Source organism: Gavia stellata, chromosome 10 (assembly GCF_030936135.1).
Source record: "Gavia stellata isolate bGavSte3 chromosome 10, bGavSte3.hap2, whole genome shotgun sequence".
Lineage (NCBI taxonomy): Eukaryota > Metazoa > Chordata > Aves > Gaviiformes > Gaviidae > Gavia > Gavia stellata.
The window spans coordinates 14,930,836-14,953,209 of record NC_082603.1 but is presented as its reverse complement, the minus strand read 5'-3'; the positions used below and the strand labels follow the sequence as shown (position 1 = coordinate 14,953,209).

The following is a 22,374-nucleotide window of genomic DNA, read 5'->3' as shown; positions in this document are numbered from 1 at the left end:
GGCAAAACTGCTGAAAGTAGCTCAGAGCGCACATTCATTTACACCTTCAGATCTGCTCACTGGGTTCTTTAGGGAAAGTGCCTGGCTCCAGACTGCAGGCTTTCTCCAGGGGCAGTGAACATTGAACCATCCTGATGCAGCTCACAGCCCTGGGTTTGTCCTGTGCACCAGGTGTCCTGCCATTCCACCCAGCGTGACTCTTGGTTAATACCATCGCTGAGGTAGAAGACACTGAAGAGGTGTTATCTCAGTAACACAGGGAAGCACATACTGGAGTTCATGGCTGCACCTAGGATGTGGCTGATGTGGTCATAAAACAGGCAATCCAGAACAGATGTACAAGTAAGAACTTTGAAAAAAGAGAGGAGCAGAAGAGGTGTCTTCCATAACTAATACTAATGAGAAGTGAAAACCTCTCTTTTACTCAATGCTTATTCATTAAAAACAGAATATGTTGACCTTCCCCCACATCAAAAGTTCTTATAAGTTTCCACAGTGAGCAAATATATATTTCAATTGGCTTCTGATTATATTGGTGATCTATGGATGGCTGATCCTAAATGCCATTTGCAATATTCTGAAAAGGAAAGGGATATGGCTGCAAAGCACTGCAGGGCCATGGTAGGAGAGATATAGCCCATCATCACATCTTCTTTTGTAAGGGCTGAATCCTGTATCCTGTGTAACTCTGACAAGTCTCATTTATTTCTACAGTACAGGTCTTTGCATTTAAAAGAACATTAAGACAATCTTAGACTCTTTCTGGGAATAAAGATTTACTTGAATACACTTTTCAATCAAGGATACTCTAAAGGAAGTCCTAAATATGGTTATCAAATACACTTCAAATGTTCAGGGAAATGGAAAATATTTTTCAGTCATTGTACTTGGAAAATCCCGGTCAGGCTTTATAAATGTCAAAGGCCTCCAGAGAGAAGCTAACCACTTTCGACTTCCTACAGGAAATTTTTGCTTTGTGACATGCTGAACAATGACCATTTAGATGAAGTTATTAAATCTACTATAAGTTTAGTGTGCATGTTACTAAGTAGGCAATTAACAATCACTGTTCTAAGCTCAGTAAAGGTCTCTGCTGAATGTCCATCTATGGTTAAAAAAAGGTCAGCTCCCAGGAGTAACTGGTTTCACAGATAATTTCAATTGATGCAAGTGTGGGAGAGATGGCTCTGTCATCATGCTGATGATCACCACCATTAGCTTGGTTGCACTAGCCTAGATATAAGTAAGACCCTACAGCAATTTAGATTCAGGACCTGATTCAGTCAAAAAATAACCCAGGAGAAAAAAAAGGGTGGGTGGGTGGGTGAGAAATCAGTTTTCAGTAAGGAGTAGACTGTCCTTTTGGCCTACTATGGGCTATTGGGATTGGAAATTATGAAATATCTTGTTTTGGTATCAGCCAGACTCAGTCAGCTTAAGACAGCAATATCTCAAAATACTAGGATCTGCAAGGAATGAGATGCAGAATAATACAAGAATATAACAAGAATAATACAAGAATATAATTCCCTTAAGGTAACTAAATGATGGAGCTTCATTTGGAATAGAAAGTACCAGACTGATCGCTGCCTATGAAAGGTGACGTTGTACTAGAAGTTTTGGAGAGGGTGACAGAGATTATTGACATGTGAAAAGCATTTCTAAATAGAAACACTTAAAGGAGTGATATTTTGGTTTGGGTTTTTTTTTCATTTAGAAAAGATATGAGTAAGACAGAATTGCAAACATTAATGATTAGTAGAAAAATGATAGATGACAAACTTTTAGTCTTCCTGCATCATAATTCAAAAACCAGGGCACAAAAAGGAGAAGTATTTTAAACAAATCAAAGGAAATGCTTTCTACAAAGTGTCTCATTAAGCTGTGCAATTCTTTCACAGGAAGGATTTTGGGAACACTTTAAAAGGAGTCATGAAATGACTGGACATTTAGACTTACGACTAATGCCACTGATTTGGAAAAAAGACTAAGTCTGCAGACTTACATTTAAGCAGTCTCTATCAGATATCAAAAAAAAGCTCAATACTGTAGAAGCAGCTATTCCTAAATCTGTCTTCAGGAGTGTTTCTTACATCCTCCTGTGAAACTTTGGTTGCTGCTTATTGCCAAAGACCAGTGTACTGAACTGTTTGAATATTTTTCATTGGATCTTGTACGGGAATTACATTGCTCCTTACAAAACAAGAAACAGTATGTCATGGAAGCCTTTGTCATGTATAGTTACAGAAAAATTTAGGCAGGGATGGCCACAGGAGATCATCAAGTCCAACGTCCCACTCAAAGCAAGACTAACTTTACAGTTAGATTAGGTTGATCAGGATCTTTTCCAGCTGAATTGCAAAAATCCTCAAGGACAGAGGTTCTACAGCTGCTGAGCAACTTGTTTTGAGTGCTGACCCACCCTCACCATGAATCTGTTGCTCACATACAATTGGAACTTCCCTTGTCACATCTTTTGACCATATCCCATCGTCTTTTTATTGTACACCTCTAAGAAGAGACTGGCTCTGTGTTCTCTCTAATCCCTGCTAAGTGGAGGGATACTGAAAGACTACAATCAGTCCAGAAATACACTTTGCCCTTCTAAGATGCATATTTTATCTGGCAACAGTATTTAGACATATCTGCAGATTACAAACTTCAAATTGCAAAACAGATTAAATGGGATAGAAAAGTAGGCCTACATTAGCCACAATTTTCTCATACTTTGGCTTTTAAACCTGCCATCAGTATATTTTTCAAAACATCTATGCTATTAATTCAATCTAATTGTGACTTCTTTAAAGTTAGGAAATCAAATTATCAAGAATTAAATTGATCAAACACATTATATGAAATATAAGGTGCTTCTTTGTACAACTTGTGTATGGGCCATAATCGCAGGGTGACCTAGAAGATGCACTGTACTACATTCCTTTATCTAGACTGCAGACTTCTGTCTCTTTCCATAAAAAAACAGGAGCCTGAGGATGAATCTTCTAAGACACTAAAAAAAAAATTTCTTTCAAGATGCCTGTGCTTGACAGTTCAACTGCAGGAAAGATACAACTAAAAAGAGGTATTCATCTTTTAAGTACAGGCAGGGATGTTAATCTTGTGGTTCAGAACTGACAGTTTTTCTTTTCAAGTGTCATAGACTTGAGCTCTGATTACACACTCTTCACAGGCTCCAACAAAAGAAGCTCTTGTTTCATCTATGCTTCATGCTGTTGGTCTATTGTTTCACATATTCATTTTGATAAATCATACAAAATGCTACCTTGAAATTAAGTTTTTGTCATTAACAGTGGAAACAATACCTATGTAAACAATCTTCTATAAAATTCGATGATATTTTTAAAATGTTCTACCAATTCAGTAAGGTTCCAAATATTTCTCTCTTATCTGTTTTATTACTACTCTCTACCCTGTTTTATTATTACACTTACCTTACAGTTTAGGACATTTAACAATGTATCAGCCATTCTTCTTTAACACTCTCTGGTCAAGATTTCTACATACCAAAAACATTAGACTCTTTTAGAATCCGAATAACCTACATCAAAATTTTTCCCAGGGTTGTTGTGAAAAGCATAGTGAAGGATTTCATTTTGTTTGCAAGGAACAAGAGGTGTGGTGGCAAGTCTTGCTCCTGCCAGCCCTGAACCTGACCATCACAGCCCTCCCTTCCTTCATTATATACTCCACAAAAGGAATAGGGTAGCACAGCGTGACAGAAAAAAAAGAAGTCAAACAATCCCTCTGCAACAAACCCAAGGGAACTCTTCTTCAGTCCTTCAATGAGTCAAGAAAAAAACTTCCCCCACCTCAAAACTGTCCTCCTTTACCTTGATTTCAGTTCCTTGGAAGGGCCCAGATCTCACAAAGGAGCAATATTATGAATTACTGCACACCTTCTGGACAAGAAATCTTTCTAACTTTGCTAGGTGAAAAGCAATTTTGTGAACTGACATAACATTCTAACCAGTCCAAAACGTGACCAAGCTAGAGTTTTAAAGATAAGCATTCATTTAATGTGATTGCAACACTCTTCCAATGAAATAACCTCAGTTTTTATTTCAAAGAGATACAGCAGGAAAACACTGATTTTTTGAAAGTTTTTAACATTCTACTCTGTTTCAAATATAAGCTCTTAATAAAAATACTATTACATCAGTAATATGACTACCCTCCTCAAAAATAAAAAAAATCAGGTTTTCTTCCAATCCTAGTTCTATAGAAAACACTTGACCTAATTTTTAAAGTAATTATCCAATCTGCTTACATTTGTTTTAAAAAATAATAATTTGAATGTTAAATATCTAAGTAAGAGTTCTTCAAATGTGAAAGTAATTGATTACTCACTTGTACTGTGTTAAATACAGTAATTGGCAATACAGATTGTATGGAGAATTACTCCTTAATAGATTTTGCACATTCAGCCCTCCAGCTATAGTTTGTGGGATCACTGCCAAATCCCTCCCCTCCTGCTGCTGACAGCTTGTGGCAATGCTGTGCAGAGTTTTTCACACTACATTCTCTTGTGTCTCAGACATTATCTAGAAATCTCAATGGCTCAGTGTTGAAAGATTGCTCAAACTTTCTCCCATTTTCTTCCATTTTGAAAAGAACACAAACCAAAAGAGTATAAACCAGAAACTTCAAAAGCTCCCAGACATACCACCACAAGATACCAAACTCAGCAAAGCAGTACTTCATTCCTTGCAAACAAGGATGTTGTGCATACTGTGAATTTACATAATTTCAAGTGACAAATCCATTGAAAGTTACTACATGCAGTGAAATGAAGTCTGACTCAGGAAATCCTGAGCTTCAAAACTGTTGGAGGCTGGGAGTGCATTTGGAGAATGTATTACAATACCTGTTGTTTTTACAGCATTTTTTAGGCATTAACTTTTACCTGCTGCTGGTTAAAAATCTTGGTCTGACCTAGTGTGGTCATTCTTATGCTCCACATCACAGTGAACCTCATTTCCCTTTCACTGGGTCTTTCTACAACTATCTTGTTGCCTCCTCACCTGGGTCTGGTTCCAAAATTATGTGTGTGCACTCATAAAAGACTGCAGAAACCTTGGCACGAATCAGCATTCATCTCACCCAGTATTTACCTTCACTTCCCTATTCAATCAAGTCCAAAGTTAAACAGGTGCTTCAATCATAACTCATACCTACTCACCTGTCTCTCATCTCTGCAACAAGAGGGCTTTGCTAACAAAAACCACAACAGCTTTCAGGAGGTGAATTTTCATGTCTAAAGAAGTGCAGATCTTGGAGGTTTATACAGCCCCATTCTATTGAATTAACAGTGAGCTAGACACAGGAAAGAAAAAGGAATAATCATACATGCAGTCTACTGGTAAAGTATGCTCTTCAACTGCTTGCTACTACAGATACTTGCTACAAAACAGGGAACAAGACAAAGAAGAATTAAGTTCTGTCAATAGGTTTACAGATATAATAAACAGGATAGTTCAGTACATTTATATTTTGAACACAGAATTTTCAGCCTTTGAATTTACCTTTAGCTGTGGAAATAAATTCTCCTGTATCCTATAAATTTCTTTAGCTGCTTCTACAGATACACCGCTTTTTTGGCTGGCAAACAAAGCAAGTAGAGCACTATTCTGCCATGTTCTTGCTTTTTACTCCAACTCAGACAACTTGGGAAGAGTGGTTTCTGCCAACATTGTCACAATATCTCAAAAGAAATGATGTTCTTTAATCAATACAAACAAAATCTTGCTATCTGCTGCATCCCTGCTCTGTTATTGGCACCAAGGCCATTGTGACTACGAACTAGAACAAAAGACTCAACAACAATGTGGTGCTGGAATTGCATTTTGTTTGTGAGAAGGAATTTTTCTTTCCTTTTTCCCAGAGCTTATCTACAAAAACTAAATTATCTCCCTAAAATGTTTATTTCTGTATGCTTTTCAGATAAGAGTGCCTGAATGAATTATTCAATGGTGAAGAATCATACTGTCTTTCCTCACTCTACTGTTATGATGCTTGGATATACATGGAGGGACAAAATGTTCCTGAATTTTAGTTGAACAGGGAATCAATAGAAACAATAGCAGATACATTTTGCATGTAATTTTAAAAAATGCAGGCAGTCGTGTTTTAACTCTATTTTGTATGTATTTCTGATATTGAACCAAGCAAATGAATGCACCATTTGTGGTAAGATTTTGTTGCTTAAGCCCATTAGCTGGAGGTCAATATACAATGCCAATAAATACCCCAACCCCATTTTCTGAAGTTCTCTCTTCAGCTACATGTTAGAAGGGGTGCTAAAGGATCTAGTGCTGTTTTTTTCCATGCACACCAAGTGCATGGGAATGTAAAAAGCTGGTTTAATCTACTAGGTTTGACTTGCCAAAGCAAAGAGGCTCTGTAGCTCAACAGGTAGCAGTGTCTGTTCACATAGCTTTCAGTTTCAAAAAAAGTACTAACAACAGCTCTGAGGGACTGTATCCTACAAAGGACTGAAAAAACTTAATGGGAGTAAGGAATTGACTTATTCTTTATTCCCTGCAGTGATTCTCTGACAAAAAAAAAATGGCAAATGTAAAATAGACTGTTTATGGAAGCAGAGCTGTACAGAGGAGGAGTAAAGAAGCAAAATCACCTCTGGCACTGGCAGAAACAGCACTGGAGGATTATATACAAATCTTTCACCACATGTTAAAGTGTATGTTGAAGTGCTGGAGGGGATTTAGAAAAGACCACAAGGATTATTTACTACTGTAGAAAATGTCTTACAAAGAAAGGTAGGCTTACCACAGCTCAATCCGTTTAGTTTGTCAAAGAAATAAGAGGTGGCTTGATTACAGTATGCAATTATCTTGTGGGGAGAAAGGTGTAAAAGGTCAGACAAATTGGACCAGGAAGTAGCTAATAACCAAGGACAATGGTATATTCTCCATTTGTGAGGAATTTCCAGTCAAAATCAGATTCCTTACAAGGGGACATGCTCTGCTCAGAGAAGTTACCTGGTCCAGCACAGCAGCAAGTCACAGAATCATAGAATCATTTAGGTTGGGAAAGACCTTTAAGATCATCAAGTCCAACTGTAAACATAACACTGCTAAGTCCACCACTAAACCATGTCCCTAAGCACCTCATCCACATGTCTTTTAAATACCTCCAGGGATGGTGACTCAACCACCTCCCTGGGCAGCCTGTTCCAGTGTCTGACAACCCTTTCAGTGAAGAAGTTTTTCCTAATGTCCAGTCTAAACCTCCCCTGGTACAACTTGAGGCCATTTCCTCCTGTCCTATCACTTGTCGCTTGGGAGAAGAGACCAACACCCACCTCTCTACAACCTCCTCTCAGGTAGCCGTAGAGAGCGATAAGGTCTCCTCTTCTCCAGACTGAACAACCCCAGTTCCCTCAGCCACTCCTCATAAGACTTGTGCTCCATACCCCTCACCAGCTTTGTCGCCCTTCTCTGGACATGCTCCAGTGCCTCAATGTCTTTCTTGTAGTGAGGGGCCCAAAACTGAACACAGTATTCGAGGTGCGGCCTCACCAGTGCTGAGTACAGGGGCACGATCACCTCCCTACTCCTGCTGGCCACACTATTTCTGATACAGGCCAGGATGCTGTTGGCCTTCTTGGCCACCTGGGTACACTGCTGGCTCATATTCAGCCATCTGTCAATCAACACCCCCAGGTCCTTTTCTGCCAGGCAGCTTTCCAGCCAATCGTCCCCAAGCCTGTAGCGTTGTGACTCAAGTGTAGGACTCAGCACCCGGCCTTGTTGAACCGCATACAATTGACCCATCGATCCAGCCTGTCCAGATCAATGAAGCTGAATGGCCTGCCACAGCCAGAGACACCAGATCATCATTTGGCCTTAAACATCATGATCAGGCCCTGCTAGTCCCTGAAACTGCGAGGAGCCTGTCCCTGCAAACACAGGGCCTCCAGTATTATCTCCAGCAGATTACAGCACCTCTATCATGGAATGTATTAACTGTTCCCTTCAGTATACCTTCAAAATAATTTGAAAACATTCTTGGAGAAGTTTAAAAAATGTGTCTTCTTCTGTTTGAGCTTTACATTTTAACTGAACTAGCTGTGGGGAGTGAGATTTTGCAATCACCTTTTAAAATCCAGGCTCATTTTAGCATTAGCATTTAGCATTGCCCCATGGCATTGCTGGGATAAACCCCTGCTCTGAGGACATAAGGGCAACTGGTGTGCTTGAGCACAGGCCCAGGCAGAGGAAGATGCCTCTAAAACCTGTGAGGAGACTTTGTAGAGAAAACCTGAGCAGACCTGTCACAGCCCTTTGCTCTACAGACCACTTGGTCATAAAGACAGGCCCCATGGCAGGGACTCTTACCTAGACCTCCGGGCGGCTCTAACCCCTTCTGAGAGATCTTGCTGGGCTGGAGCTGCTGTTCATGCCTTTTTGCCAGGGCAGAGGCTCTGCATTTTGCTTGATGAGAAATAGTGCAAGGAGAAACAATATTCCTTCTGTAATTTTCAATAAAAAGAAAAGTTATGGTCAAGCTTCTGTCCAAATCATTAAGTGTCCTGGAAAATACCAAGAATCAGGTGGTTGGGGAGGAGATCCCCTGGGAAGGTCTTTCTTTGTGATTTCCCTGAAAGGAAGCTTGCTGCCCACACAAGAGCAGCCTCTCCTAAAATGAGCACTACAAGCTCTGTCTGTTCACTTAGTGTTTCTGGGTGAAAAACTGGCCCTGTTGAAATCACAGGCCAACTCCTATTGACTTAAATGACTTAATGGAGACCCTGAGAGGGCAGACAAGACATGTGGACATTAAGGTCTGTATTTGTATCACAAATACTGGTGAAACCAAGAGTAGAGAGGATACCAGGAACCCATGGAGGAATTTCCAGGAAGGACTACACAAAAATGAAAGCGCTGTTGCAAGATGAGTCCTATTTCTCCCCCACTCATCTTTCCTCTTTTTATTCCTTCTAAGGGACTACAGGAGAAGGTAAAACAGCACATGAACTGCTAAGTCCCTTCTCCAAGTAGGCCTGGCCCAAGACCTCTCAGTGAAGGCATAAGAAGGCGAGACATACCTTACTGGATCTCACCAGTGATCCAGGTATCCCAGTGTGCCTCCAGCAGTGGGAGACACTATTTCAGGAGAGCATGCAAACCTGGCCACTTTCTGCAGTATATTCCCTGAGGATTGCTCAGGATCAATGGCCATTGGATTAGGGATGTTATATAGTACATTTCTGCCTATTCCCTTCGGTATTTGTTTATGGATCTTTCATCCATTATTTTTTCCATTTCCCTTTTAAGCCAATTGATACTGTTATCCTCCACAACCTTCTGCAGAAGCTTCCAGTAGTTCACCATTCACTGTGTAAAGAAGTACTTTCTATTATTTTTGTTAAAACACTCTCTCCTTAGTTTACATGCCTTGCAGTTCTGGCGTTGCATGATTTAGCCAAAAGCACTTCTGTATCTGTTGTTTCCTATCAACTGCCTTCACAATTTGGAAAACGTCAGTCACATCCCCGCCTCCTTCAGAATTCTCTCTCCAAACTGTAAAGTTCTGGGCATTTTAATTTTTCCTGTTTTCCAGTCCTCCTTCTCTGTATATTTTCTAAATAACCTTCTTGCAATACAGATACCAGAACTATACCCAGTAGGAAAAATGTGTGTGCACCGAAGTTTTGCACAATGGAAAAATCATGCTTTCTGGTTTGTTCACAAGACAGCACTGAGACAGGCCTGACATTATTCTGAATAAATCTGCCTGGCACCACCTCCAAGAAATTTATGTCACAGGCCTGTCAAAGCTCTCCTCCTCCTCTGTCTTCAATCTTTTCTTCACCCTCCCACTGCATGCTCACATTCCTCCAAGCCAAGTCCACACTGCTCTCCCATTTTTCTGCTACACCCCCATTTTCCAAGCCTCCCTTTCCAACTGTAGGTAAGCAGAGGACCCTGCATGCACTAGTTTACTGTGCACAAAATACTGCTGAACATGCTATGAAGACGACATGGGAGATCTGCACCACTGCCTCATCCCACAGCTAGCTACCAAGAGACATGTGCATTTGTATTGCTGTTGGGGGCAGTTGTTACCATTTGTATCATGTAAAGAAACTCTTTTCATCTATCTCTGCTTGACCTTCTGTGTGTAAGTTTGGGGGAGCCAAGCCAACCTTCCTGTGCCTAACACAGTGGCTCAGGGCTGCTGAGACTAGATGCCCTTCAACGTCTCAGTCACAGGGCCTGCACCTCCCACAACCTTGCCTCAGTGCTGAACATCACCAACCACATGAGTCAAAGCAGCACAGCTAGCCAGGAGAAGGGATGTAAGGGAGAATGCCATCAAACTCCACCTATCCTTCCCCTTCATCTTTGCCTCTGCACAGAAAGCCATTTTGCCAACATGGGAGAGAGCGTGCGGTAAAAAAAGGTGCTAACCAGGGTGAAGCATACAGGCACCGGTTGTCTATTAAAAGGAAAGTTGTCAGACAAGTGGTTTAGTTTTCCACAGTGAGCAGCTTGGGAAGGGAAACAACTCAACCACCATTTCTGAGGCTGGATAGATTTTGCCTCTCCCCCTTGATTATGCCTTTATGTCGCTGCCTGCCTTGCTTGTGCCTTTACAGCTGGGGCTTCCCATGACACTCAGATCTGCTGTTGCTAAGGATAACAGCATTCACTGGTTCCTTCCCCAGGATCATGTATTCTGACATAATCTTAAGCAAGAATCACTAGGGGCATCTAGTCAAAGAAAGCTAGTGGTTGTTTTATTTTGGAGTGGAAATCTGGAAAGCGTATTTATCATAGAATCATTTAGGTTGGAAAATACCTTTAAGATCATCAAGTCCAACTGTAAACATAACACTGCTAAGTCCACCACTAAACCATGTCCCTAAGCACCTCATCCACATGTCTTTTAAATACCTCCAGGGATGGTGACTCAACCACCTCCCTGGGCAGCCTGTTCCAGTGTCTGACAACCCTTTCAGTGAAGAAGTTTTTCCTAATGTCCGGTCTAAACCTCCCCTGGTACAACTTGAGGCCATTTCCTCTTGTCCTGTCACTTGTCTCTTGGGAGAAGAGACCAACACCCACCTCTCTACAACCTCCTCTCAGGTAGCTGTAGAGAGCAATGAGGTCTCCTCTTCTTGAGGCTAAACAACCCCAGCTCTCTTAGCCGCTCCTCATAAGACTTGTGCTCTAGACCCTTCACCAGCTTCGTTGCTCTTCTCTGGACACGCTCCAATGCCTCAATGTCTTTCTTGTAGTGAGGGGCCCAAAACCGAAGACAGTATTCAAGGTGTGGCCTCACCAGTGCCCAGTACAGAGGGACAATCACTTCCCTAGTCCTGCTGGCCACACTGTTTCTGATACAAGCCAGGGTGCTGTTCGCCTTCTTGGCCACCTGGGCACACTGCTGGCTCATATTCAGCCAGCTGCTTATATTCTAAATGAAGGGTCTGATTTGGCTCATAACGAAATAACAGAATTCTGACATTGATTTGAGAATGATTAAACCCCACAAAAATACCTAACTAACTAGACTATAATCCATGACACCCTCTGAATAATATTGAAAAGAAAATGTTTCACAAATGAGCCTTGAGATCTTAAATTAATTTAAATTAATTAGAAATGCATAGCCTAGTGATCGTGTAACTTCATTGAAGGTACAGAGTTTATGGCAATATTAATGAAAGAGAACATTTTCCAAACATTATCACAAGCAGACAAATTATATTAAAATTATTCACTCTGTGGAGTAATACAAAATAAAATATTATCATCTTATCAGCTCAAGTAATACTGAGTTATATCTTTGAATTAACAACATTTCTCTGTACAGTTGCAGTAAGACTGCAATTTTACAAACTGATATTCAGTTGAACATATTTATAACACAAATTATACACTATGTACAAACCTAGTTCTCCAAGGAACTCTTTGTTCAGCATGCTTCAACACAGAAGTGATTTACCAATTTCTAGGACAGGATGCTAGCTTTCTCTTTAAATTAAATACTGAAATACTTATCAAAACATGAAAAAACAACCCCATTTGCTATCACATGGTGGTGTTAAGTCACTTGTTTGTTACCATATGTTATAGAAGAGTAGAGCCAGTCACAACAATAAATAACATTGCTTATTGTGAACTTGGACTTATATTCATGTGATCACACTTTCAGCCTGAGTGCTTTTACAAGACTGTAGGATCCATTTATCTTTGCTTTTCTTGACACGTAGATCAAAATTGCAACTACAGGTACTGCTATTGCTGTTACACAGGAGAATGCAATAATCAGTGGTATCATTTGATCTGTTTTTTCCAATCTTCCTGAAAATAGAAACAAAAAGAGAAAAAAAGTTGTATAAAAACGGATTGAAACAGACACATGCATATTACTGTAAAAGCAGTGTTATTAATGACCTTCATTTAGAACACGATTTCTGTTTTCATGCACAAAGAATGTTTCAAAACATTTTCCCTGTGCTTTTTTCTTTAGGAACTCCATATTACACACTTTAATTCCTAGCTACTATCTTGGTCTTGAAGTGGTAAGTTCATACCCATCTGATACCATCTACAATGAAGAATACCATAGAGTTCATGAAGAATACAAGAATATCATCACATATTTTACCCAGGAAACATCTGGGAACATTTCTACCTCCTGGAAATAACGCTTCAGGAGAAGACCGTGTTTTAAAAGTCCAGTCTTTAGATCTTTTTGTGAAACAGAACTTTCTCTAGATTAGTCTCACTGTTCATGCATTTGGACAGAAATGTGGCCAGGATCCACCTTTTTCTGGCCCTATCCTTAAAGCTGCTGCACCAACTCAGGTAAGAGAGACAATAACATCCACACTGAAAGGAGGTTAAATACAGCTTATTCTCAGCACTTGTTCTATTATTTGGTCTGATTTTGGGATTTTATTTTTTTTTTTAGGTTAACTGCAGTATTGTTGCACAAAGATCAGCCATGAACTAGTTGTGCTCACCTTGACACAAAATTCATTAGAAAGTATGAACAAAATAAGTTTAAGGCAATAGATCTACCTACCTACAACAGCTATCTCAATCACTTTGATGCTGTTTCCAACCTCATTGAAAACATCAAGCAAATATCTGCCTGTATCATTTTTGGTGACGTTGTAGAGTATAAAGGTTCCATTCACTGATGGCAGAATAATTTCTTTTTCCTGATGGACTTTTTTCAGGACCATCTGTGATGGTGGGTTACTGTATGTGCTACATGTAATAGTGACATTTTCTCCTTCTTTAACATTTTCTGATGGATATACTAACACAGTAATATTTTGGGGAGGAACTGAAAAGAAAAGAAATGCAAGGTAGCATTTAGCAACAAACAACAAGAAACTCATGAGGTATTAGCAGCGTGTACACACAAAGTACTAATCCAGTTAATGGATTCACTATAATTGAGCACATAGCTTTAGACACTACTCTGTCACTAGGTATCCTTCACACCCTGCAGTCAACAGCAGCTGACAGAAAGAACATTTTATCAGTTGATGGAGTATGTTGCATATCTTTTACACTATATAGAGACTTTTCTTCTTTTCATATTTTAAATTCACTGTTTATTCATTTGAGTTCATGAAAGGGCACAGACCAACAGACCCAGAGCTTGATGTCCTCTTTCAACAGAAAAGAAATAGAAAAGGCAAAGGAAGAAGTCCTAGAATTGTATTTTTTCCCACTAGGTTTCACAATTTTACATCCTGTTTTCAAAGGTGGAAGTAGAACTATGAAAAATGTTGAAGCAGCAATTATTCTGTGCATTTGACATTTTGGACAGAAGTTTTCATTAGCACTAAGATCCTACCACTTATGACAAGAACCTGTGTAACTCATCTCAGTTTTTTTAAAGACAATTCATTCTTAATGGAATTGAAGTGAAGATATCATTCCATCTGTCTAAAACAAATCCTAATATTAACTCTGTACAGTAGTTATTTTAACTAACCTTTGACAAAGTACTATGTGCTGAGACAGTTCTTCCAGTTCATTAATGATATGCATTCATATGTTCCTGTGTCCTTTAGCTGAGCCCTGTCTATGGTGTATTTGCCATCTACTGTTTCAAGGGTTGTGATCCCATCACCTATTTTCTTTTACAAAGTACTCTGAACAGATGTAACATCCGCAGTTGTGCAAGAGATGGTAACACTTTCTCCTTGTATCACTGCACTTGAAGGGAAAACTCAAAGTGTATTATTTGGTGCAGCTACAAAAGTAGTAATGAATAAGGAAGAGGGATGGATTAGTGACAGAAGTGATCCCTAAGCAATACATTGTCGCCATGCAATAAACAGAAGCAGCAGGGCTAAAGCAGAGAAGTGTGCTTACTACTGAAAATGAAACTTTGCTATCATTGCATGTAGGTTGAGGAATCAGCATTTGGTATAGCTTAAATGCAGGTTGTGAGAACAGGATACAGAGTCGTAACTTAAAGGAGAGCCAAGGGGCTGTAATACAGACCCTCCACAGAGAAGTTTCAGCATGTACTTTCTCTTTGAATCTTTTGTATGCAGGTATCTGGATCCTCCACTGAGACCTATCTGGAATAAAATGTAGGCACTGCATGGCTGCTTTGCCTCATGCGTACATTTGCCAATTGGAAGGAGTGATGGAAGCTCAACTGACATGAGAACTTTGCATAAACTATGTGTGCTAAGGCAGATTTCACCCTCCATTGTTTAAAGCTTCCTACATGATTTAATGACATTAGGGCCACCTTTTAGCTCTGTTGATATCAAAGACAGAAGTCCCCCATCCTTCACAGAATGAGATCTGGACCTAAAATACATAAAACAAAAAACTTGTGTTCCATCTTGTTCTACCAACCTTGAACAAGTAATTTCACAGCTTTTTCTTCTTTGCCAAATTGGTTATAAGCTTCACATTCATAAAGCCCCAGATCTTGACTTTTTATGTTCTGTATAGTTAAAGTTGCATCTTTAAAAATTTTCTCAGACTCCCCGGTGGCCTTCTTTTTCTTCCAAGAGATCACTGGAGCCGGATTACCAGAACTAGTACATTTCATCGTCACAGTTTCTCCTTCTTTAACAGCAGTAGCAGGGATAACAGAGATCATTGTATTCTTCGGTCCATCTGAAAGGAAGAATCATGTAGCTAATCATCACTGGATTTTTTAGAAATGGATCCAACATGTCCTACTGGATGCCAGGTTGTCGGCCTCCCAAAATTAATTTCTTTTTCATTCTCAGAATAAGTAAAGCACACAGTATCAGAGCTTCCATACAAACTCTCTATAGCCTAAACGTACTAACCAGGTACTTCTAATGAAGAATGTTAAGAAGGTAGATCAGTTTCTCACTCATTCAGATCCTGACTTAAGACTGTCATTACATTGAAGATTTCATGTCTTTGTTTTGCTCATCAGCACTGCTCTTCCTTTGGGGAAGAGCAGAGGACTATGTTGAGTTTTTTTGTACGCACAGGGTTTTGTTTAGTTTGATGGTTATATTTATCACTGAAGTGAGTGGAGAATTAACTAATTATTTTTAAATTATTGGGAAAACATTACACATACTTACATTCCACATTAAGCGTTGTTTCACTTTTACTTTTCCCAAACTTATTTTCTGCTACGCATTCATAGTCTCCTCCATTTAGGAATGTTACAGATGGAAGAAGGAGAATTGTCCCCTCACTGTAAGGCCTCATGTCTGCACTGTCAGATTTTCTCCTTAAAATAATCTTGGGAGGAGGGTAACTCTCAGCAGAACATTGTATGGAAACATTTTCTCCTTCTTGAACTGTTGTAGAAGGCTCAATGGAGAGTTCTACAATGTTTGGAGCACCTGCATGACAAAAGAACAGGCTGTTATACTAACGCAAAAGTACTAAAGACAGAGAGGGTTTAAAGCAGGAATTGCTCTCCCAAGGATCTGTTCATTTTGGTTTTGGTCCCAGGCTCCATCTGAGACTTTTGGCTCTATTGAAATAGTAGCAATAATAATAATAAATAATAATAATAATAATGGTGTCCCAATAGTTTTACTATTAAATGACTACTAAATTTACTACTAATGACTAAAACTACTAGTTTAAAGGAGGAGACTGTGATGTCCCTGTGAAATTGCTATGTACATTAGCATTTCAAGGAAATAACAGTGTCTGCCACACCATCACTTTCTCAGATTCTTTTATCACTTTGACGGTTGCATTGCAGGAAATGTATACAGGTACACATGTACAACAGCAGTACAGAGAGAACTAGCTGAAAATTAAGCATGGAAATGAAAAGCATAGCCCATGAAGAGCAGCAGTAAATTGAAAACTAAATCTTGAATACATAATAGGACCCTATAGTTTCCTAATTTTCAGTGTTTCAGCATCCTCCACCCCAACAGGCAGCTGCCAATGGGGTACAGGATAATACAAGTTAAAGTCAAGTAGACTTGTACCTTGTATAACAATGTCCACAGTTGCTTTCTCTGTTTTATTAGTTACCAGATTAATTACTTCACAGGTGTACAGTCCTGAATCAGTGAAATGGGCATGGGGAATAGAAAGGACATTGTGTTCTATCAGATGCTGAATGCTTTCATCAGCCAGATGTTTTCTCCACGTTATTTGTGGTGGTGGATTACTCTCAGTCACACAAGTGAGATTTAGAGGGTCTCCTTCCATTAGGAAGTTGCCTGGAGATGCAGTAATGATAGTATTTTGTGGACCAACTGGAAGAGAACAAAAGAGAGATAAGGTCAGTAGGTTAATGAAGAATGACATGCACATCTTTAACACTAGGTTCACTAGAGGTACATTTCACACACTACCAAGAAAAAATTAAAAATGTGTATTCCAATAACACAGTGGAACAATTTTTCCAGACTTGATAAGACATTTAGCTTGCAGCTTTGAAAACTAAGCTAGAAAAAATGTGTACTTTTTTTTTTTTTTTTTTTTTTTTTTACTTTTACATCTGTCTCCCTATTGTTTAGGACTATAAACTTAGAGCTGCTAAGCATACAATGGCAATTTTAAAAACAATTGTTTATCTGCATGCTGCCATTTTTGTTCTGGTCTTTACTTTCTGACTGAGCACCAGTGCCCAAGGTAAGAGAGTGAGAGAGGAGTTACTAAAGCATTGCCTAACTTCTGTCATGAACAACAGTGGGTATTTAATGACTCAGTGACTGTTACTGAATACAACAGAATTCAACTGAATACAACAGCTTATCTACAAAAATAATATAGATAAGAAGTGCAGATCATAAATTATTTATAGCACACACTTTGTAAACCCATTCCATGAAACTTAACATTAAGCAGTACTTGGTGTGAAAGCCCTAGAAGAAAAATACTTACAGTTTGCATTCAGTTTCTGAGAAGCTATTCTTTCTTTGGGTTCAAGGTCCAAGTTACCAATTGCTAATGAGGCCACACATGTAATCTCTTTCCCAATATCTTCAGCCGTGAGAGTAAATGAATATGTCACAGTTTTGGTCTCTGTATTTGTGCTGTCACCTTCATAAAAATGTTCCTTATGAAGAACATGTTCCTCTTTCTTTAGGAGTACTTCCAGGTGATCAGAAGGATATACATCAGGAATTTTACAGATGACAGTGACTCGTTCTCCAGCAACTAAGGATGGGCTGATCTCAATGACAGGATCACTGGGGAAAGCTAAAAGATCAAAATCCATTCCTTTAGTCTACCAGAGATGAGCTCTAGGGTCAACATAAGAGCAAGACCCAAACATCAAACATGTTGAGTTTAGAGGCGTTCAGAACATGATATTATAATAACTTTATTACAAGACAAATCTTGATATGAAGGCATACAGGTCTTTTATAAGCAGTTCATACGCTAACAGGAATTATATTTGTACAATTGTTGAAGTACGATCACAAATGATCTAATAAGATCCAGCAAGGCACCTAGGTGATACAACTCCCTGAATATAGGCATCCAGAGCAATCCATACACTGGTGGTACCCTGTTTTTTGTGCTGGTAGGTTTAGACATCTGAATCATTCCCCTGCAAACTGCAAAGGCTTTCATTAGGTGCTCTGCACTTGCAGGTTTCCCAAATACATCTATCTCAACCACACTGGTTGGTTTGGTTTTTTTTTTTCCCCAGCTCCACAAATGTTTTGGGGAGTCTATACTTTGTCTTTCAAGTATTACCCAGAATAAGAATAAATAAGATGAGTACGTACTACCTTCAATGCAGAAAGCTAAGCAGAAAGGGTCTGAGAAAGAGTCCTGAACAGACAGATAAAGGACTCTTACAAGGAAATAGATGTTAAGCTATAGCTGACTCATTATCCTAGCATTATCAGTTAACTACCAACCACAATATCTAAAAACAACTATTGATTTTTACAAACGTGTAATAGTTAAGGTAATTTTACATTTTTACTTACAGTAAATTTCAACTTTGATACTCTTCTCTTTTTTCTCTTTCACACCACAGAAGACAGTACACAGATAATCATGAGAATTCACAACGCTAACTGGACTCATAGTCAAGGTAGAGTATGTTTTATGGTTGTTCACTGTTCCTCCAAGAGGGTTGTCCATCTGGGTTCTCCAGGAAAAACTTGGTGAGGCACAGCCAGTAGTGTTGCATGTGAGTACAAGTGTTTCTCCAATCTGTGCAACAATTCTGTTAGCAGGTATAATCTCCATTTCAAAAGCTTTAACTACAATAGGGAGAACATACATAAATTCAGAAGCGTTTTCAACATTTATTTTCCCCATTTCTTCTACTGTGACACAAGGTTATTGCTTTGCAAATTCACTTTACAGTTGTGTGGAGGTTAAACTAATAAAGCTCATACAGTGGTTTACATCTCAAAAATACCTCATAAATATTGCTATTTTTGTCAAAGATAATACACACTCAAATGACTCTAACAGACAGTTCTTGTGTATAAAATGGCATAAACCCAATGCAGTCAGTGAAAATAAATGCATTGGCACAATATAACTTTTTTGTCAGGTGGATCTGGTTCTAAAACTTTGTAATATTTGAGGGGAGGGGTGCTAAGTTGCATAGCAAGGACAACTGCAGAATCACTTTTAACAGGACATTTAGTACTAAACTTGACTGATACTGTCAGGGATGACAGTGTAAAAAAAAAAAAATTCAAACATGCAGTGATATACTGCAGTTGTCTCCCAGACTGTCTTTTAGCAAACTCAGTAAGAAAATGACTGTGTCATTGCAGAGCACAGAAAAGCTCGAAGTAAATGTCAAAAAAAAAGCTTCCTTACATTTTGACAGAACTACTTAATTGACAGTTGTATTCACCGAAATGTAAAAGCAACTGAAACAAAGAGAAATTAAAAAAATTATATTAAAAAAAAAAAAAATCAAACAGTAAATTGTAGGCCAGTTTACACTTAACAAAATTAAAAACAAATAAAGCAAACACCCCCTCCCCAACTTACCAGTCATTAACACGTACAAAATTATTAGCACAGCTTGGCTTGTTCTTCCCATCTGTTTTAACATTTGTAATTGCTGTTACTAGGTAAAAAAAGCAAATTCAAAAGCCTTGCTTCCTATTTTCGGTGAAGAAGCAGTGAGATCCTGCTGCCTTGCAACAGTTTATTAGAAGAGAGCCAGCGCGCTCTTTATAAGGGCTCTCCTCGAGGTGGGTGGGAAAGCCCCGGACGGACGGGGAAATCCAGGGCAGGGAGGAAGCGATCCGTCCCGGGCTGCGCCGGAGGGCTCAGCGCCCTCTGCTGCTTTGTTCATGCAGAATTTGAAGCCCAGGAAAACGATAAATACTAACACTTGTAATACACTGCCTACTAGACTTGGAAAGACCAAGTCAAGATCTGATCCTGCAAACAACTGATGAAATGAAAGAATGTGGGTAATTCCAAGTAACTGAATGGCACTGTATCTCAGATGGAAAAGTTGTTCAAGTTTGCTTTCAGTGCAAATATTTTTGTAGGGCTGTGTCTTGAGAATACTTCTAACAATACTCCATTCTGTAAATAACTTTACCTAACTCAGTATTCCCTTTGAAAACTGTACTACCAGTTTAAGACGTGATGATGTTACTCATGTTCCTAAGTATTTCCGATCCCTAAAAATGAAGAAATAAGTCAGTCTGGAGATCTGACTTTATCATCCTGAATCAGCCTCATCCTGTTCAGATGAATTGAGTGAAACAATTCTTCCAATTCCACTTTAAAAATGCCTCCAAAATGTCTCTCTTTCAACATGCTACTGGTATGCATTACATTACTGACATGCCTCTCAGATCTCTCATGTCCTCTTTATGTATAATTGAAGTATGGCAGTTGATAACTGGGAATATTTTCAATGTTTGGTTTCCAGTGGGTATACAAATCCAACTCGGTATATTTCTGAGGACAACTATTACTGGGTAATATAGCGACAATGTTACGAAAAAAGTAAAGTAACATTTTCAGTGTTAAATTCTCAGTTGGGAAATGTTATGAATGCAAAGAATGCATAAAGGTTTCCAAATCTTAATTGTTTATATATTCAACTAGTTGAGTAGTTCATATTGGTCTATTATGAATCACTAAATAAAAGCACCTAGAAATTAAAGACAAAATATATATGTTTTTAAAACATTTCTGGCGAATTGTTTGGTATGTAATAGTTTGGTTATTTGTTGTCTATGAAATATTGTCATCATATCGTATATTTTATAAACAGCACAGATTCAAATATCTAGTGAATGAGTAATAAACTTGGAAAAATAAAGGCTGAAGTAACAATGCTGTAAATGCTAAAGAAATTTGATTGCTGAAAAGCTGGCACTACATCAGCCTAATACTTTTTTGAGTCAAGCAGATTTTACGATTAATAATCTAATGCTAGCTCCAAAATACCATGTTCAGGTGAGAGTACTACCAGAGGATAGAAGACTCCTGCTGGCCTACAGGCAGTGTGTCTTCTTCGGGAACTGTTGGTTTTTCCCCCACCCCGCCCCTCCACTTTTTCCCTGACTGCAGCTGCCCCTACACTTGCTTCCTCAAAGGATAGCTGGACAGTACAAGCTGCTACAGAAACACCAAAGCACATTGTAATAAATACATTTATTACTCTATCAAAGACCTTACACTAGGTAAAATAAGAAGCAACCACCACTTTTTTCATACACTTACCATAAACTCATAAATATAAAAGGAATATAATGATTATAGGAAGATAAAATTGTGATCTCAGGCAGAAAGTGTGTCTTCAAAATAATAATAATAAAAAATAACAGCAACAATATTCAGAAATATGGAAAAACTAAACAAGACAAGACAACCAAAGAACTACCCAGAAGACAATAAACCAGGGAAATCTGAAGCACCTAGCAATATCTAACCAAAAGTCACTAAAGCTGAAATTCACTGAATCTGCCACAGTGGATTCTCCCATAATACATTATTTTTATTATCATCATCATTGATTTTATTAGAGGAGGAAGAAAAAAATAATCGCGTAAGTCTCAGGAAATGCAAGCAGAGTTCTGTTCTGGAAGTACTGTTATCAAATCCAGAAACCCAAAATCTATCCAGTGTAGGGAACAACATCTACAGAATGTGATTTTACTTCACAGAAAATGGTTTTGTTGAAGAAAAGTGTACTCTCTTAACTAAGTTACAAATAAATACTCTTTAATCATAGGCAGAGAGAAGCAAGAAATGAAACTCTTCTGCTTTGACTGCTTTTAAGCAGTCATCATCCAATAATCATAGGCTAAACTGAAAGAGAAAAGGCAAACCCCCTATTTCTGGGAAATCAGCTTCTAGACACAAACAGATATAAACATATGAGGCCATATCCGCATGCTGGAAAAATTGCAATCAAGTCCTTCATCAGATAACATGAAATAGGAAGTAACTCTGGTCCAGCTCTCAGTAAATTAAACTGGACAGCTGCCATTAACTTTACTGGAGTTGGATCCTTACCAGAGGGACTACTATACTGAGTGATCAGACAAATTTAACTCAGACAGTATAGGTAAGAGCAGGGTTAGCCAACAAATACTATTAAAGGAAGTACAGATCTGCCAAGAAATCAAAAAATTTCTTAAAACTTGCTCTTTATCCACCTCAAATGTGAGCCTTCTATGTATTTTAAAGAGAACATGTACTTTACTGTTGCTCCTACTATCCCCAGCATCAACCTGCAAATAGGACAATGAGTGTCACATTTGATTATTTTCAGAACTGGCTGTTCTGTCTGAAAACAGAGATCAGCTAACAAGTTTTAGTGGTTGGCCTCAAGAGCTCAGATAATCTAGCTTTTTATTCAAACAGCACAGAGGAGGATGCTGGGGATAAAATTAGAGGATGCATCTAGATTCTCAGTGAGATCAAA

The 22,374-nt window shown here is 38.8% G+C and overlaps 1 protein-coding gene across 1 annotated transcript; it reads right to left on the bottom strand.

Moving 5' to 3' along the window:
- Positions 1-11,799: 11,799 nt before the first annotated feature.
- VCAM1 (vascular cell adhesion molecule 1) lies at positions 11,800-19,605 on the bottom strand. Its single transcript, XM_059822113.1, has 8 exons — positions 19,467-19,605; positions 18,437-18,715; positions 17,376-17,693; positions 16,472-16,744; positions 15,599-15,865; positions 14,886-15,152; positions 13,074-13,344; positions 11,800-12,350 (listed from the first exon to the last, which is right to left on the bottom strand). Exons 1-8 carry the CDS (start codon positions 19,528-19,530, stop codon positions 12,182-12,184), a joined length of 1,908 nt encoding a protein of 635 aa, XP_059678096.1. The 5' UTR covers positions 19,531-19,605; the 3' UTR covers positions 11,800-12,181.
- Between the last annotated feature and the right edge of the window lie 2,769 nt (positions 19,606-22,374).